This window comes from Coturnix japonica, chromosome 1 (genome assembly GCF_001577835.2).
Source record: "Coturnix japonica isolate 7356 chromosome 1, Coturnix japonica 2.1, whole genome shotgun sequence".
Classification (NCBI taxonomy): domain Eukaryota; kingdom Metazoa; phylum Chordata; class Aves; order Galliformes; family Phasianidae; genus Coturnix; species Coturnix japonica.
In genome coordinates, this window is record NC_029516.1 from 80491567 (window position 1) to 80510324 (window position 18758).

Here is an 18758-nt window from a genome sequence, read left to right on the forward strand (position 1 = left end):
TACATGGAAATATGCTTATTTGTGCATATAAATATATGCAACTACGGGGTATGCATATGTACCTGCATTTGTACATGGAAATGGCACTGTGAGGAGTGGATATCTGAGAAACTAAAGAGAAAAGAAGCATACAAGGAAAATAAAAAGTAAGTAGATGTGAAGTGATGAAACAGAGAAGTGTTGTTGATACCCTGGTGCAATTAAAATCTGGAGGGTGTGGAGCCATCAATCTGACTCAAAAAAGCTGATACAAAAAGTAATGAGTTTGATTCTTATATATTCCTTGGTAGCATCTTCTGTCTGGATTTCATTTCAAGTCTTCCAGGCCTGAAGTGGTAGCAGCTGAAACACTCAGGTTAGCTATCAGTAAGTGTAGAGTATCTGGCATATGTAATCTGTAATAATTAAACTATGCTGCAGTTTAATTCATAAAGGGAAACTAAAATGGTGATTGATCTAAATTTTTCAAGTACAGTTAACTCTACATACCATATTGTCCTCTTGTGTGTATTCCATATTCATTTTAGGTACTAAGGGCATTAATTTTTATTATTTCAGGCACCTGTCATATATTCTTAAATTAGGATTCTAGGTTTATACAGAACAACAGAACTTCATAGGATCATTTAGTGTTCTGGAGAACCTCAACTGGTTTTTCTAGCCGTTCCTTTAGCAGGCCTCACTTGATTATTCTGCAGTGAATCTGAGCTGTTGCTGAAGTGTGTGATATGAGGAGATGCAACAGATCTGCATTGGCTTAGAAATAGGAAGAAACCAAGGTGGGAAATCCTACCACTACATAATAGGGAGGTGCAGAGAAAGTGGAGCACTGATCTTCTCAGACAGGCAGTGATATGTTGAGAAGTGATAGACAGGAGATACAACTAGATAAATGCTAGTCCTGATTTGACCAAGAAGCAAAGTGAGAGGTTCCTTTTAACATAGTTCTCTGCTTCTAGATTATGGATGTTTTTTAAAAAGATGGAGGAATATTTTATATTTATTTTATTACTAATGAAACTGCAGAAGCAACTGCCTGTTTGAGTAGGCTAGACAACAGTAATGACATGTCTTATCACAATGTGAGTATCATTTCTCTCCTGCCATTACCCAGTAGGTGTCTGCCTAGGTAATTGAATAGTGGAAGTATCTCTATCCATTTATTATTACGTGGTTTCTCAGCAGGCTGCTAACAAATGTCCTGTAGGTTTGAAGTGGTCTTTTACTGTTAACATTCTTTAATGTTTTAAGAAAATACCAGTTCAAAACCTTTAAGAAATCTCCGTAAGAAATACAGAAATGCATTACTTAAATAAATAACTCTGTGTTCTTCATGCCACAAAGCAGCACGTGCTGTCCTACTGTAATGTGAGTATTATTTCATCTCACCAGGATGGCCTGCAAGTAACTTCCAATAGAGTCAATACTCAGATAGCCTTGATAACCAAACAAGAAGTTTGCCTCCGGTGGTGCAGGAATGCCGCTTGCAACACCGGAGGCCTGGGTTCGAATCCCCCTGTGGCGCAAGTGGTAGAAGTGCCGCTCTGCTACACAGGAGGCTCGAATCCTGGGGGTTGGACTCAATGATCTTTAAGGTCCCTTCCAACCCGCACAAGACTCTGGGACTGTGAAAAGTTTAGGCATTGGTTTCTTGATTGTTACTGAGATTCTCTACTTTATGTGTTACTTTTGTTTGTACTACTTCAAGTTCTTGGGGAAGAAAAAATGAAATTTGAATCAAGTAAATATGAGTATTTGAACAAACAAGAACAACAACAAAAACCCCACAGCAATTAAAATAGTATTTTATAAAAGGTAATTCAACCGGTCTTGTGTATTCTTTCTGAGGCTTACAATAATTCGGATGTTTCACAAAAGCACAGATGGCATGTTGACATTGTTTTTTTGACACTTATTATCTGTGGAAGAACAAGTGAGTGTTATTTGTCTCCTTTTATCTTTTTATTTTTCACATGTTACTGTGGAAGCCATAAAATTTAGGCAAAGGTGAAGATCTCTTGTCAATCTTTGAACTCAATTTGGAAAAGCAGGTGCAGTTTTTCCTCAGTAGATGTGTGGAAGGGGGAAAGAGAAGAAAAATGACGCAATAAGAGAATCCTGGGATTGGTTGATAAGTTCAGTTTACTGCATAGGAGCTGCTGCTACTTACAAAGGTCATTTCCTTTGTCACTTGCAGCATGGACAACACCAGCAGCATATTACTTTGCAAGGGTTTCTTTTTCGATACCTGACTGCAAGTCCAAATTTTTCTTTGGATATTTGGGTGTATTCTTGAGTGTTGTTCATACTAATTTCAATGTTGTTAATCATCTCCCCCTGCTCTTCCACCAGAACTGATATCTGGATGAAAAGTTCCTTCAGGTCTTTGATCTGACTCTCTAGGCTGATCAGTTCTTTGTGTCTCTGTTCAATCTCTGAAAGCTGAGCTTTAGTGATTTTGGCTTCAGTGAGTAGATTTTCATTGAAAATCTCCCATTTTCCTTGTTGAAACATATCGTTGACTTCATCCTCAGATACCTCTTTACCTGCTACCTCAAGCTGACGAACAATAAACCTTCTGCATTTCTCTTGCTTGGCTGTTATAGCTTCATTGTATGAAAGCATGGCATTTAGGTAACACCGGGACAGGAAAGTGTGCTGGGAAGCTAAAATTCTTACTATGGCACGTGATATCCCATATTCACTTTCAGCTTTTTTCACTGTTTTTGACAGTTCATCCAAACCCTTTCGTATATGCTCTGCTTGAATTTTTATTTCTCTTGCTGTGTTAGATTCCTTTTTAAGAACACTGAACCTTCTCATTGAAGATACTAAACTTTTTTGTTGTTGACTGAATTTTTGAACTTCCTCCACCAAATTGTTGATCTCGTTCTGAAGCTTCTGGATTTCATGGAAATGCCTTTCAGTTATAGGTTCCCTTTCATAAATAATGGCCTGCTGTTCAAACTCTTCCTGCTCTTCTTGTACAGGTGGACAGCTATTTTCTCCAGCTGTCTGTAGTTCTTTGGCTCGGAGTTTAAGCTCCTGGAGGCGATCTCTCATGATTCTTGTGCTCAGTTTTTTTCTTTATTCTTTACTTCTCTTGTAACACAGGGACTTAACTCCAGTTTCTTCTTTTTCACTTGTTTCCCTGTAATCAAAGTGTAAAGACAATCCCTGTTAGCAGTGGTCTATAGGCATTAAAAGTAGTTTTGGAACTCAGAGCTACTTCCCTTTGTACACTGGTAAAATTAGCAGGTGTTAGGAGTACAAGGAAGGTGAAGTCAGAACAATCTACCCTTTAACCCATTTTCTGTAAAACTTGATCAAAACCTGAAGTTTTTAGTTTATCTTGAGATGTGCAGAGTTAAGTCTTCCCTTGGCTTTTTTGTTATCTTTTGCATTTCCATAGACAGTAATCCATAGTCCAATCCAGTTTGTATGATAGATTATGGTTTATTATCTAGAACTTGAAATAACTAGGAACGTGGCATGTAGGAAGAATTTCCACTTTGTGAAGGAAGAGATGAGAAACTCAAATTCTTGTTTTATCGTAATTCTTTATTGGATGAAGAAAAATGAATCACTTTAGATCTTTTTGGAAATATAAGTAAATTTTAATATTCAGTGGAAAACAAACACTTTAGCCTTTGAGACAATCTGCCTAAGAGTCAGAATTTTGGCTTGAATATGGTATTTTAAGTTTTTAGTTCAGCTACGTTGAAAAATTTTTCTCCTTTTTTTCTTTGCCTTTCCTTATTTGTGGAGTTAAAGTAATGACAACTAAAGTAGTAAACTACAGCAAGCCAGAATTTGTAGTGAAGTATGAAAATATTAAGTGGAAGTGGATTCAGTGTAATTAACATCAGGTCTTGAAGATTTTATACGCTTCTTCAGATTACTGTCACTTTACATTGCCATTTGTGATCTTAATACAGTCTTTACTAACATTTTCTGTACAACATTAGCATGAGATTTAGTAACATTTCTTATTTAATAGAAAGTGGATTTAGTTATGTCTTCTACCTTAACTGCTGCTGGAGCTTTGCTGGAGGTATTTAAACTCACTCCGAGAATTTTATTAACAGGGATCTGAACTTTTTTAGTGGGAATGATTTTATAGCAAATCTGAGAAACATACCTTTCAAATGGCTGTGGGCATAGCTTGCAGTCTGCTCTCTGCAGTCAACCTAAATTTCCCTGTTTGCTTTTGAACATAGAAAAGTATTTCAAGAACTTGCTTGAAGACATCTTCAATTAAAAAAAAAAAAAAAAAAAAAAAAAAATTAAAAACAAAATTAAAAACAAAATCTTAGAAATTGGCAGCTTTTTGCAGTTGGTTTATGCCCACAATAAAATATTTTTAACACATGACCTCTTTAATATGTGCTTGTCTTCTTGAATGCAGTAATATCCATGGAGAGGTATCAATAACCTGTAATGCACACAGATGAAACATTAACTGAGAAGGCCCAAAAAACAAGAGTGATAAGCACTGATGTTTCTGAATGCAAATACTTCTTTATGTTTGGAGAAAAAAAAAGAATCTTTTCACGCTGCTTGGAAAGGGCTGTTTGTGGGTTTTTATGTGGGATTGCATGCTTCTGGGATATAGTTCACTGTACCACCATACTAGGAGCTTGACCAGAAGATTTGGAAGCTTTCCCTTTTGGTTGCTTTGACACACAGTGTGAATGTTGTGAGCACTTCTTCTTATGAATGCCATTAGATTAAGTATTTTTGAAAAGTATTACAGTTCATTTGTTTGAATTTGCAAGACTTTTTGTCTATTTTTAAATATTTTCTTTCTTTGTGAGTTCTCTGTTCAGGTAAGTAAGTCACTAGGTATATGACAATGATACGGACTTTTGAGGGAGCACTTAAAATTACTAAAACAGTTACTTCGTTCAAATTACTTTTTCATGGAAACATTTCTGAAGATTTCACTTGGCTTTTCAAAATTCATATTCTGAAGGAAGGGCATTTGCTAGTAAGATGCTTACGTTGCACATTTTCATTGCATGGTGCATAACCTCTACGCACTAGCAGGCAAATTCTAGAAGTCTTTGAATCATGTTAATGAACTTGAGTTTGTGGAGTTAATGCACACACTTTGCACCTTCTTGTGTATCTACTGCAGAGCTTCTCTCTTTGGTAGAATGAATGTTGTTGGTACGGCTGTTTTTAGGGCTGCTGTTTTTCATTGCTTCTTTTATCCTCTGCTCTATAAACAAAAGGGTTGCTCTATTCTGCAGAAGTCAAAAGTATTGGTCATTGCTGCTTTGCAGTAGATTGGGTTCTATTCTGCAGAAGTCAAAAGTATTGGTCATTGCTGCTTTGCAGTAGATTGGGTTTTACTTCTTATTTTCAAGTTTTTGTTTAAATCTAATAAATGGTTGGTTTGTGATCAGCTTGCATGAAGAGCTGTTGAAGGGATGTCACAGATCTTTCAGAACAAAACTGGCCAAAGGGGATAGCTGCCATTTTCCATCACAAAGTGAAAGGAAATTAGAGGCTCTCTACTGGGCCTCAGATAGAAAACACTGTAAGGGTGTGCACAAAAGCGAAGAAGTTTGTCCTGTAAGAGTTCTGTTAATAATCTGTAACTGCTCTTTAAAAATGCTAACAATTCAAAAGTTCTTTAAGAGGCAGTGTGTTACTGTTAATCCCAAACTGTTCAGTGCATCTCAGTTACTCAGAGCAAGAATTACTTCCGTGAGATACCTCTGTTTGATTTGACAGTGCAACGTGTTACTGAGGGCAACATTTACCTCTCATGTATTTCTGTTCATTTCTTTAGGTAGAATCCAAAAATTTGGTGTGTGTGCATATGTTTAATACTATGTAATTCAGCAGGTTTATTTTTTTGGTTTTTTTTTTTTTAATTAAGAGAAATTTTCCTTTGAGTATATAATCTTTTTTAATTACAGGGATGAAAGTATTTTCTTAAACTTCCCATGAAACTTCTTTGGACTAAAATGAAGAACTGAAAATCTCTGTTAAAAGTGAAGTGTTCAGGACTAGAAGACTGAAATTCTTACTTAAGGTCTTCTGGTCAAGTCAAATGTGTTTCTTTGATGGGTTTATTCAGGCTTGTGCCGTAGTATATTTTAGCTGGTTTTGGAGGTTTCGGGATAGTCTTCCTAATTGGCTGTGTTTTGTGGATGTATATTCACTGAAATCCCAATTCTACAATATCTTTTTTTTGGTAAGCAAATGCAGTATTTCTTTCTAGTATCCAAAAGAGTGTATTTTTTAATAGCTGCAAGGAATCAGTCTAGTAACCTGTTGACATGCAAACAGTTTTGTTACGTTAGAATAACTTCGTATAATAGTTCTGTGGTTTCTCTGATCCCTTACCCATATTTGAGGTCCCTAAATGTTTTTTTTTCACAGTGTTTTTAAGTCACAGAGCCCTACATTATGAACATATTTTCCACAGATTTAAATGTCTACAGGAAGATTAGCTTAAAAACAAAACTTTAAAGGTACAGAGCAGTCGTAAAAAGCAATGCTGATGTTTTACCATAGTGCAGATTTCCCTTTCTGCTTTCTTTTTTCATTTCCCCCAGGACCCCCAACTTCACCCCCCACTTCTGTGATTTAAGTTCCAAATATAATGTTTATTGATTTACTACAATAGAATAAAACAAACAAACGAAAAACAACCTGGTAGATAGTGAAAGTTACCATATTGCACTGAGACTTAACATTCAGGCAAACTGCCAAGTAATTTTGTGGAAAATACTACTTCAGGGTGGAGAAAAATACAACATGTATTTATTTTATTGCACTAATTCCTCCGCGTTGCTTAACTAGTGGTATTTCCCACAGCAAAAAGAAGCAGTTTCTTTAAGGTTAACATTCTTTTGAAATGTTTCAAGAACTGCTTGGCACCACCATGACTGCTGCGGGGAAAGTTCAGTGTGGGGCATGTGAAAGAACAAGGCTTTGGAGAATTGACCTGAAAATCTTGTTTTAGTACAGCCTAACACATCTGTTGACCCATGTTAATTTAACATGGCTTGGCAATCCTATGATCAAAAGCAAGTTTTAATGGCACCATTAATGCTTATATGAGGTGGCAAGACTTTATTGTATCTAAGGAAATTCCAGTAATTACTGGAAAGCTGTAAAACATGCATGTAGTCATCCAGTTGCTCCATCAGAACCCTGCACAGTTTCTCAAAAGGACAGTTACTGATTTTTCTTATGTTCAATTTGCCATGGCTTTGAAGTGAGTTGATCACAGGACAACAAGAACTAGGTTTGATGTTCGATTTGTGTATCTGTTAACAATTATTATCTACTTCGTGATGGTTTGGGTTCACTGGTCTTGAAATATTTGAATTCCTTGATGGGGAGAAAAAACTAAAAATCAGCAGAATTGCATGACTGTTAGGGGACTCTTTGCAAAGTATGAGTCATATCGTTATCCACAAATGGAACAGTCCCTTCTCAAATCTCAGACTTACAAAGAAGTAAGCAGAAAACACTTCAGATAGCTAATTGTTTGTTTGGGGTTTTTTGTTTTGGTTGGTTGGTTGGTTTTGTCTTGTTTAAACATTGAGCTCACGAGGGAGTGAAATGTAAGCAATGGAACCCTACTTTCATATCTTACCTCCTATTTGGATTGCCTTCAAAACCTGCCTCTGAATTTTCTTGCCAGCAAATGTGGCTGATTGTATTGCAGCTGAAACGCATGCTGGTTTAAGATAAATAAGGATGTCTTCATGGCATAGATAACCTTGGAAATTGTTGGCTTGACTACTTGAGTGTTTCCTAACAGGGAGTCCTTTGTGTTGTCCTTTGTGTTGGATTGTATGTATAGGGGTGCATCCTGTTCTTTCAGTTGAGATGAAAGGCTTACTGAAGTTTTTGCCAATACAGGGAGAATATGCCAGCTCTTTTAGAGTTGAGTAAAGGGAATTCATAGATGGAAATATCTTGAGTGGCTTGCTTTCCCCTACATTCAGAATGCTGTCTGGTTCCAATTAGTTCCAGCATTCTCTGCTTAGTTTAAACAAATTCCTAATGTTTCAAACTATTTCAAACAGGATCTGACATTTTCAAACCCATCTTCAATCTGGTATTTTAACACTGGGACTTCTTTCTTTAGAGTATTGATGTCTATCAATGACCTTATTTCTGCCTTTTCTGGAAATAGTTCTGCCCCGCAGTAATGCCGAGGGGAAGTCAAGTACAGCTGGACAGACAGAAGTTTGAGGGAATTACGTCCTTCAGTGAATGATTATTGTGAGTCTCAATACCATCTTCATCTTTCATGTGATTAGTACCTCGTCTTCTTGGATCAGAGAAACCAGCTGAAGCTGGAATAACAGTAATTCCTGGGAGCTAGCTGGACAGACAGCAATAGCACCAGTGATAAATAAAGGTAATTAATAATTAAACATTCTGTGAGCTTATACATCAACTAGACTTCTTCATGTTCAACATTAGGCCATTGTCCCACTGCTGGGATGCTACCAGGTTTGCCTTTTAAGTCATTTGTGCAAGGGTTAATTTGACTTCAAAGCTAGTGTATCAGGGGAAGAGGACTTAGGCTGTTTGTAGCCATTCCATTGAACATTCTTAGGTGCTCCATGTTTTAATTAAATTTTGCTTTAGGAAAATGAAGTTTTTATGTGATCCTTCTATATTTAAATATTCTATACAGTGTCCCCAGTTCAGCAAATCATTTAAGCAGATGCAGAGATCTGAGCACATGCTTAAACCTCCCCAGAAGAGCTCTCTATTTCCTTGTGAGGTAGGTCATTTTCACTCTGAGAAACTGAGACTGGACTGTGGGTAACACAAGCTCAAATCTAAATGAAGACAGTGGGCTTTGAGCGTACACTTAAAATTAAACACCTGCTTAGGTGTTTCTCTAATAGAAAGTGGTCTCATACACGCAGTTGTATTCTGTAGAATCATTTTATATTAGCAGTGTCCTTGAACAACACTCTTCTCTTAGTACCCTGTGAGAGTCCTTGCTAAGTTCTTGCTGACAAACCATGTTACTACTGTAAGCAGTTCAGGTGAGATGCTGTCACAGCGTTAGTGTTTTGCAAGCAATGTAAATAGGCATGCTTCTGAGTGATTTAATCAACCCATCAGGGTGTCATCTGGAGAGGAACAAGCGCTGAGCTCGCTTTGCAGGTATGGGAGCAATAAGATCCTCCTCTGTATTTTCTGCTGAAAGTTTTCACCTCTGCAGATGTGCAGCTGCTGAAGTTCCTTGCCAAAAGGCAGCCTATATTACAGCATTGGGAAATGTGCGCACATCTGTTCACAGAGGAGAGGTTTGTCTCTCCTGTCCTGGGGGATTATGTTCTCATGATAGATAGTGCCAATTTTCATGGTGAGAAGTACTGAATTTCACAGGGCAACATAAGGGCACTTCGTAAATGAGTCCACTTGCTAATGTCAGCCGAACACCATGTTACTAAGTTAGAAAGGAAAGAATTCCCAACTATTTCAGACTGTTGGAGCTTTTTATTTTAAAACATTAAGCTTCCCTTAAGATAGGTATTTATTTCACATACTGATAACTGTTTCAGCTACTGAGCATGTTGTGCATATAAGCTTTGTTTCTTTTTAGGTAAGAGTTTTGGATTGTCCAGAGCTTGTAGTGGTAAAGGGAAGTAAATACCTCTTACTGAACTTGAGGAGGTTGTATTCTCCAGCACGTGCAGCACTTTGGCTTCTGGTCAAAACCGGACCTGGAGGCATCATCCTCAGTCTGCTGAAGTCATTGGGATCTTTTCCATGAATTGAGTGTGGGACCAGGCTGTGTCAGAGAATCTGCTTTTTCCCTGCTTTGATGTGTTGGACTACATGTGTAGTAATTTGTGGCCTAACTCTGCAAGTGTCCTGAGAAGGGATGTGTGAGGTTTTGACTTTTTTCTAGATCATGTAAGAAACCCTCATCTTGCTATCTGACGTTATTCAGCAATCTCAAACTCAGGGAAAGTTTTCCTACTGGTTAAACAACACACAGTAACTTATTTTACATTGGATTTCTTTTTCCACAGTATTCCTTTGAGAGACTCCAACTTGAAGTTTTGTCTTGGTGTTGAACAGTCCTATACTTCTGTTGATGAAAGATACTGACACTTAACCGTGCTAAGGCTTGCCCCGTTGGTGTTGTCTTGTTCACACAGTAGAAACCTTTTACTGTAGGATGACTTAGTGTACACCAGCGTAAAACAAAAGTTCTCTCTGTTAAATTCTTAAATTTCTCCATTAAACTCACACTCGTGTGTTTAAGGGAAAATCAGGTTTGCCTCCAAAAGCCACAAATTACAAAAAATGCTGTTAGGATTTTGAGGTTATATTAAATAACTTATTCTGGCATGCTTCATGTCCCTCTTGCTTAACACTTAACTTGGATGGGGCAAATATTTTTTTTTCATCCAAAAGAATCTGGAAGCATTATCAGAAACAGGGGTCTTGCCTTACAGAAGTGGTGAAATACTTTTAACTACAACTGTCAGTCACTGTAGGAATAGAAATTCTAGCTTTCCTGTTCTCCAAACCAAACCATTCACATGTGTACTAACTCTGCTAATTCATGCTCAAGGCAGCCTTCCACTCAGCACAGCCTAGTGCATTCTTTCTTTGCATGCTTATCAGACTTTTTCTTCACTGGTTGGAGAAGTTGGATTACAACAGCTAAGAGCAGGAGTTTAACTTCAGTAATGGTAAAAGGAAACACACATTAGCTTTCTAAACTGCAGCAGCAAATTGTTGGCTGAGTTTTGAAATAGCTCTGAGTGCTCTGACATAAACAAATGTGAAGAGCACCAGTGAGATGTCGGTGTTTCTTGCCATTCCTCAGACATAAATGTTGCTGCACTTGAGTTACTGAAGTGTTGTTCAGAGCCATAATCACAAGCTGTAGGCCTTTAAAAGATACTGTGTAGTTATAGAGATGCTACAGCTGCAGTAATTCAGTCATACTCGTGTGGCACAGTGCCTTTTCTGTGTACAGTAAAAAAGGTATGTAATACTGAAAACATAGCCAAAGAACAGATAGGGCTAGAGGATAATTTTAGGCAGAAGGTGGATGGGGTAAGGAAGGGAACAAGGGTAGTCTACAGAAGAGAAAGAGTCAGGGTCAGTTTTGCCAGTACATAAGCTGTACTTAGAGCTTAAGGATTATTGACCAGCTTTCATAAGCATACTATATTTGGCCGGGAGAGGGGAATAGGAATGCACATGCTGCATTTCAATTTGGTCATGCTGACAAGCCTCATCTCCTAGGAAGGCTTTGTCCTCCATCCCCCCCTCTCCCAGTGCGTACACGTAATTATTCAGATCCCCTGGTGATTTAGTTTGTATTTGTTCTGGTAGTCATCTTCTTATATATTATTGACAGGTATAGGAGTACAATTCTCACATCTTTGTCAAATATTTTAAGGGTATTGTATTGGCGGTTTGATAACTTTAATGTGTTATTCACCAGAGATATGATGGCTAAAATGATGGTCTGTGTGGCTGGGAAAGCCTTTACAATGACAAGTACATCTACTCACTGCCTAGGAGAACAGAAGATCCTGATAAGTGGACTGCCATTATCCATTATTAATTTGGTATGATGATAAAATATGCCATAAATTCTTCTTTCATTTGTTCTCACTAGAAAAGAATATGTTTTGTGTTCTAGAATCTTGTGTTATTACTTCAAGATATATGTTAAGCAACTAAAGTAAGCAAATTTGCTGCAGGTTGAATATATTTTCTTCATTGTTTGAAAAAAAAGTTTCTTTTAGCTTAATTGTCTTGGAAACGCACATGTTTAAAATGTCCTCTTAAATCATATTTTAAGATGATAATTCCTTGGAAAAACATATTTAAGACTGGTTCTAAGTTCAAGCTTCTGTTTGTGGGAAGCATGGGAGTTACTCAACAAGAAAATAGTAAAGGCAGACGGTTTGCCTTGGGTGTAGGCCTACAAATGCATTCCATTTATATTTGTAAGGTAGGTAAGTAGTATCGAAGTATATTATATGACAGTGCAAAATCAATTGCATTTTCAGTGAGGGACTTGAATGAGATACCTATTAATATTTTTAAGAAATGCTAACTTGTAATGGCTGTTTGTATAATCTGTAGCATGTTGCATCAGCATGGCCCATTATGTGATGTTGAGGAGATAGAATCTTGTTTCTTGTCCCCTTGAGAAAATATCCCATACTAGAACTGCCAGAAGACAACTGGGTAAATCCAAAGCACCCCACAAGGGGGAGAATAGAAATGGTACATTGAAAGCTATGTAGCTTGGGAGTCCTCTTGTTAATGTGAAGTAAGTATTGGAAGGGGAGAAATGCTGATACTGAGTAAAAATGATTAAAATACAACAAAACAGGTCTGAGTATTTAGGGTATTTGCACAACAAAATTTGACGGGTTAAAATGATTCAAAGATTGGTGGAAGAGTGTCACTAGGCTGTGCTGCTGTAGTGAGGACTTAAAGAGAAATGTAAGGGCAGAAAATAGACCTTAGTTATTTAAAATAATTTAGATGTTCTTGGCAAGAAATCTGAAACATGCTCGAGATTCTGGAGATACAGTTTTAGGGCAGTTCTACAGTGTTGTATGATATGGAAAAAGATAACTAAGAGAGATGATAGGCGAATAATAGAAGTATGGACTTTGGCATTAGTAGGTGTGGTAGAATATGGTAGGTTTTGAGTCATCTGTATTAGATAATTTTATACTTTCAAAGTCTCTACAGCTGCCAGTCTTCTTCCATGTCAGTTACAGAGATGTGGTAAATGTTACTATTTTTATGAAATATGTGATTCAGTAATGTGTAATGAATCAGTGGCAAACTGGATTTGTACCTTGGAGTTTTGTAGCCTGTTCTGATTGTCTGTAGAAGATTTGATGATAGTGATCTGTCATTACTTCTTTGTGTACAGACGGTGATTCTCACCACTGAAACTGTGGGTAGTGGAAGGTGTTACGGTCATGGCTTTGCACCAGCATAAGTCACACTTGCGGGTGCAGTATGCATCACTGACTCTTGGCTGACAAAACAGTGATTTCACCCTGCAAATCTGTTATTTGGTTATAACATCTCTATAAACTAGAGAGGTTATTCTCTCTAGTTGGTAAGGGACTGGAGTATCCAGATTCCTTGTTTTGTTTTTCTATCAGACAAGAATAATGCTAGTAATTAGCACCTTCACTTGAGTATATGGTATGAGTATGGTGACCACCTACTATTTGTAGAAATCCAGAAAGAAGACTGTAATTTCCTCTACCAAAAGCTACATAATGAAGCTCTAGGTGTTTATGTATTGTAAAGTAGCATGTGAAAGTAGGTTGATGAAAAGAGGATGCTGAAGCAGGATGAAGGACAAGTGAAATCATTTTCATTTAATGGAATGTATATTTCGAACTCCTAGTTAATAGCTTTCTCTTGAACTCCTTTAGTATAAATCTATTTCCAGATTTTCTTTTATCCCAATAGTAGAGTTGCAAGAACAAAAGTCACATCAATGAAGTCATACTTCATTGTCATTCCCATTTCATCTATCAGATCATATGGCTGACTATTGCAGCCTTGCAACTCACCTGTAATAAATGTAAGGATTTCTAGGCAAAGCAAAAACCACAACATATCTTACAGGCAGTTTGCCTAAAGAAACTTCAGTATTTGTCTTGGTATTTATCTATAAAGTTGAAAAACAATATATGAAAATAATCCATATTTTTCAAGGACTTTTTATAATTATACAAAAATGTGGCAGCATAACTTATTGTTTTTGCAGTTAAACACCTGGAAGTTAAATACAGCGTCCTGGTTATAAGCTCAGATCTCTTTGGGTAAAATCCATCTGAGTGGTAGGCTGGAATATACAGATAATGAAGCAGTGTGTTGGAGAAATATGCTTCTGACAAATGAGAACAGGATTTAGATATGAGGTAGAAATGTGGCCACTTACCTAAAGGGAAACAAATGGTAACTGTCATTCTTTTAACTACTTCAAAAGGTAGCATAAGAATGAGATTGCTCTAGAGTTGCCTAAAGATACTCTAAACAGGATGAGTTTAGAATCTTACATTTAAATAAGAGAATGGTTAGAAGTGACCTGGAGGAACTACTTGGGGAAAAAGGCAAATTAGAGAAATGGATCTCCCTGCAGTTACATGTACACAAACTCTTAATTGATGTTTGTAGGCAGATTTTTGGAGTTTTTGGAGGATGTTAATCACAAGTTTTTCATTATATCTTACTAATATTAAAAGTGTTGTTTTACATAACAATAGAAGGCATAAAAAACAAACTGGGGAAATTAAATATTCCATGTTTTTGAGGAAGGCCATAATATCAATCAGTAAAAAGTTACCAGTGTTTTTTCTAACCCTTATCAGCAATCCAGAAAGTGCCAAATGCTAAGGCAGCTCCTTAGAGTGCCAAAGAATGTAGCTTAAGATTTGCTAAGAGCCACGTTTGGGCTATTTGTATAGTTAAAAGCTGTTAAATGCAATCTGCAAAAAGTCTACAGGAAGAAGGGGGAACAGGGAGTTCCTCACAGTCTCCATGGGAGGCCTGAAACTATTTGCTAGTTCTCCTATGTGTGTGCTTGTTAAATTAGCTATAAGTTTGTTTTCCTTGAAAAGCTAATGGACTGCCAGTAACTGAAGGGCAAAAACTATCCGACAAACTCACATCTTTCTGTCTGTTTGTCAATCAAGAGTTTGAGCTGCATGGTCAGTAATATGAGGGAAACAATAAAACTAGTAAATCTTTTCTTCGCATAACTGCACAGGCCTCAGTTCTCTATTGTGTCATCCTAGTAATTGCTATCCAAGGGGAAAAAAAAAACGGATGAGAGATGAAATCCTGAAGAAAATATGTGGAACGTTATTTCTAAAAGATCAGCTGTGGGTGGAAAAATACGGCTTTGTTCTTTCTTATGTTCTTCTTGTGAACTTTGTGCTGCAAAGTTCAAAGCTTCTCCCTCTTGCCTTTGTGTTCTTAGGAATGGTGGCTCAGTCACTCTCAAAGCTATGGCTTCTTGAAGTAGCCTTCAAGCCTGCTATTCCTGATCTCATATAAATCCTTCTCTTAAAGATATGTTTCCTTGAAGTTACTTCTTCTCAATCTTGACAATTCTGGTACTGCATTATTTTTACCAAAGTATCCTGAAGGTATACTGCGCTCTTCTATATTTTTGTGACCAACGTGCAGGTTTGACCAAACTTACTGAGTTTGTGATAACTGGCTGAATCCAAATGTGTTATCTCTAAGACACTTTTACGTATTACTTCTAACAGCCGGCCTGTACACTATTTAGTTCTCAGTATTTTTACTGTATGGTAATCCAAAACCAAATGCACAAGTTGTAAAGCAAATGTATTCAAAACAAAAAGTCTAAGCCTGCAAACCAAGAAAATAAACACATCCAGGCACTCATGCAGAATACTTTCTGTGAAGCAAACATCTGTTTTTTCTCTAACACTTATTATTTGGTTGTTGTTTGTTTTGTTTTTGTTTGTTTGTTTTTTAAGAAAACTGATATACAAATATGTCCTTTTTACACTAGATTTTTTTCACCAAATCTCTTGGATTGTGAAGTATGTTTTAATTCTTATTTGTTCACTGCTTGCTGGGTTATTTACATTTTAGAAGCAAGCCAACAAGTGCACATAGTTCATGTTCAGAGGCTGTTTTTCACTGGTATGTCTTCTGGCTTCTCAGGGAAATACTGATTGTGTAGATGTCAGTTGTGCCAATGCACACATACACTCCCTTTCCACACTGTTTCCCATGACTCTAAAAATAAAGTTCAAAGCTCTCTAGTTGTTTAAAAAAAATCTTACATGACATAAAAGCATTTGGTGCCTTCCTTTTCTTGGTTTCTTTTATAAATAACATTTCTATTTATTTATTTTTTTCTTTACACTAAGAGGGTTCCAAGCATACTTTGTGAAATTGAAATAAGTAAAGCATGATTTTGTTTATGAAAGCTTTGGAGTTGGCAAACTTAATGTTATACACCATCAGTGCTTTCAAATGTATTTATCGATACTTCGCATAGTTCTGAATCACTGAAGATTGCTATATTATGAAGTTCTGTTGCTTTGGAAAGTTAAAACCAAGCTCTGTCCTTTAAGGTAACTCCAGTGTATTCAGTAAGGAAGGTTTTATGCAAAAAACTTGCCTCAGAGCTTAGCATTCCTGTGCATGAGCAGTGGAGCTCTGAGACAATATTAACCCAGAGCTCTATCCAATTATTCTCAGGGTCGACATTCACTGTTTGCCTGTCATGACACTTTGACACAAACTACACAGCCTTTTTCTGATATTTGCAACTTTTTAAACATTAAGTAAAAGAAAAGTCTTTACCTTTGGATCCTGTGCTGATGACAGTCTTTCTGTGTTATCCTTTAGAAGGGAACTCTGGAGGCTAAGCTTGAGTATAATGTGAAAAATATTGGTTTGAATATTTTCCCAAGTATTGTGTTTTGAGTGGCATTCCAGTAAGTCTTTTCATCATGCTTTCTGCTCCTAGTCCTTAAATAATTGTCCAAGGGCTCATCTTCAAGTGCAGCAGTGCGAGAGAGAAGCTGACTTCTGCAACTGCAGTAGACAGGCAAATTGATTACTTTCTACTTGGGGAATCTGGTTCTGCCTGTTTGCAACCCAGCCTTGCTGCGAGGCGGATCGCTCTCATGGAGTTGGCCAATAGTAGGAAGTGTCTGAGACCAGCTCCCTAGGTAGAGACCTTGTCAGCTGCAAGCTTAGCGCTGCCTGCCTCTGAAGTACAAGTGTACGTGCAGCAATTGCTTTCTTCTATGCTGAAGCAAGAAGGAAAAAGAAAGCAAGAGTAGGTTGTGGATCTATCCATATCCCTATTTGAAAGGAGAAAATGTGAGGCATCATTAATGCACAATGTGAGGGTCAATGTCTTAAGTTTGATCTGCAGACTAAAGCGGGACAGGGAGTAGAACAATAGGAAATGTATGACCTGTATTAAATGAATTCTTGGGGAGCATAAAGTGGAGGCTGCCATTTGGGTATTTCACTTAGCCAGGTACAGAACTTCAGCTCCAATTTTTGAATACAGCTAGCATTATAACAGGATTTCTGTATTGAAAACAGAAGATAACTATCCAAAAAAGAAACTGTATGCCATTCAAAGTAATAAAGGTTAAAAATTGGTAGGTACAGCATGCTATAGGGCATTGCTGTCAAACTAAGCTATGTAGTTTACCAGCATTGCATTCTGCGTCATCTGTGGTTTGTAGAATGTACAGTCCAGTGAAACAGTAAATACTACAGTTATTTAATCTCGGGGTTGAAAAGGAATAGGCTGTGGCAACAGAGTATGTGTTCAGAAATATTTTCTTAAATCAGATCAAGATAGGGATTGACAGCACTGCTGAGGAATGCTTTTTGAGACTCGGAAAAGTGCAATAGGATTTTTAGACTGGAAAGGTGGGCTAAATGGAGGAGAAAAGAGAAATAAAACAGAGATAACTGTTTCCAGTCTTTTGATTTCTTCCTGTAACTTCCTTGAATTCTACTTCAGTTTTTCTGTAGTTTATTTTCAGGCACATTTAATAACCAAATACTGGGACAGTGTTACTTGTTCTAGCTGTTAAGAAACAGTGCCAGAATAACATAAATACACTGAAAATATCATTGGTTCTGTATATGAAGTGTGAAGTATTGTCTGCACTAAACTACACAGAGTATGAAGTAGTGTAGAATTAATATTTTTGTCAAGAAGTGGGAATGGATTATCAAACCAAGTGTTAACACATTGAGGAGAACTATGTGCTCTTTCTAAGTGCTGCGGGCAAGTCAGCAAAGTTTTGATCATAGGATACAGGAGTTCTTATCCCCAAGCTGATGGTAAATGTATAAACCTTTTTGACTGCAAGCGGTTTTTAAGACTAATGAAGATCAAAAGAGAATTGAGCTGTCAGGACATTTCAGAAGCTGTCTTTCCATGGTCTCCTTCATACACACTCCTTGAAAGGCAAGCACAGGTAATGAATCGTGGCACATGAGATTAATGGTGACAATGTTTTTTGGAGCTGGAAATGTAATACAACATTTTACGGCTCTTTGAGGTTTAAAGATCTCTTAGGATTATGATAATTAAGAACAGAGACTGTCATACTGCAATTCTGGGAAATGAAAATAAGTATGTTTCTAGGGGACCTCATATGCTGACACATTTCTTTAACTATGGAGTGAGTTCTTACCATTATTTCCTCCGTATAAGTGATGATGACAACTTGAGATTTCAGAACACTGCAAAGTCTGATTCTAAACCAATCTGCCACTGCATTCATGGAGGCCAAATTGTTTGTGACTTTGTCTAGGAAGTTGATCCAGAGTTCATTGGCGATGGAAGAGTTGCTGACTTACAAAACATTGTTTTAGTGCAATTGCTTTAGTAGAGGGAAGCAAATGCAGTTTTCTGTTTTCCTAGTACTGTGAAAAATTCCTTTTACAGCTTTTGCACTTTGATTGTCTAGATTATGATAACTGTAGAAAATGCTGTTACCGATATTGTAGAAAACAAATTCAGATTGCATGCTATAGTCCAAAATGATCTATGAGGTCTGCTCCAAAAGTAATGCCTCTGATTTTATTAAGTTCACCCTTGATATCAGAAGTGGATGTTGGTATAGCAGTAGGGGTTGGACCTTTCCACCAATATTCTGTTACGTTTTGTTGCCATGTGGCAAATGGCAGCAGAGGGGCTGTCTGACAGAATGTCATCTGAC

The 18758-nt window shown here is 37.2% G+C and overlaps 2 protein-coding genes across 8 annotated transcripts in view; one reads left to right on the plus strand and one right to left on the minus strand.

The window, feature by feature from the left end:
- The window catches only part of ARL13B (ADP ribosylation factor like GTPase 13B), a 41397-nt gene that overhangs the window by 10618 nt on the left and 12021 nt on the right, over positions 1 to 18758 (plus strand). The gene's annotated exons all lie outside the window — the stretch shown is intronic.
- Positions 1986 to 16690, minus strand: STX19 (syntaxin 19). 2 transcript variants are annotated; one of them, XM_015878761.2, is made up of 4 exons: positions 16363 to 16690; positions 4376 to 4435; positions 4142 to 4251; positions 1986 to 3151 (listed from the first exon to the last, which is right to left on the minus strand). In XM_015878761.2, exon 4 carries the CDS (start codon positions 3061 to 3063, stop codon positions 2188 to 2190), a length of 876 nt encoding a protein of 291 aa, XP_015734247.1. In that variant the 5' UTR covers positions 3064 to 3151; positions 4142 to 4251; positions 4376 to 4435; positions 16363 to 16690; the 3' UTR covers positions 1986 to 2187. The 2 variants fall into 2 exon arrangements, with proteins under 2 accessions (XP_015734247.1, XP_015734238.1); XM_015878752.2 differs by lacking the exon at positions 4376 to 4435.

Bases quoted from the DNA above. Each gene is read 5' to 3' on its own strand.
- STX19 (XM_015878752.2), bottom strand. From the start codon at position 3,063: ATGAGAGATCGCCTCCAGGAGCTTAAACTCCGAGCCAAAGAACTACAG.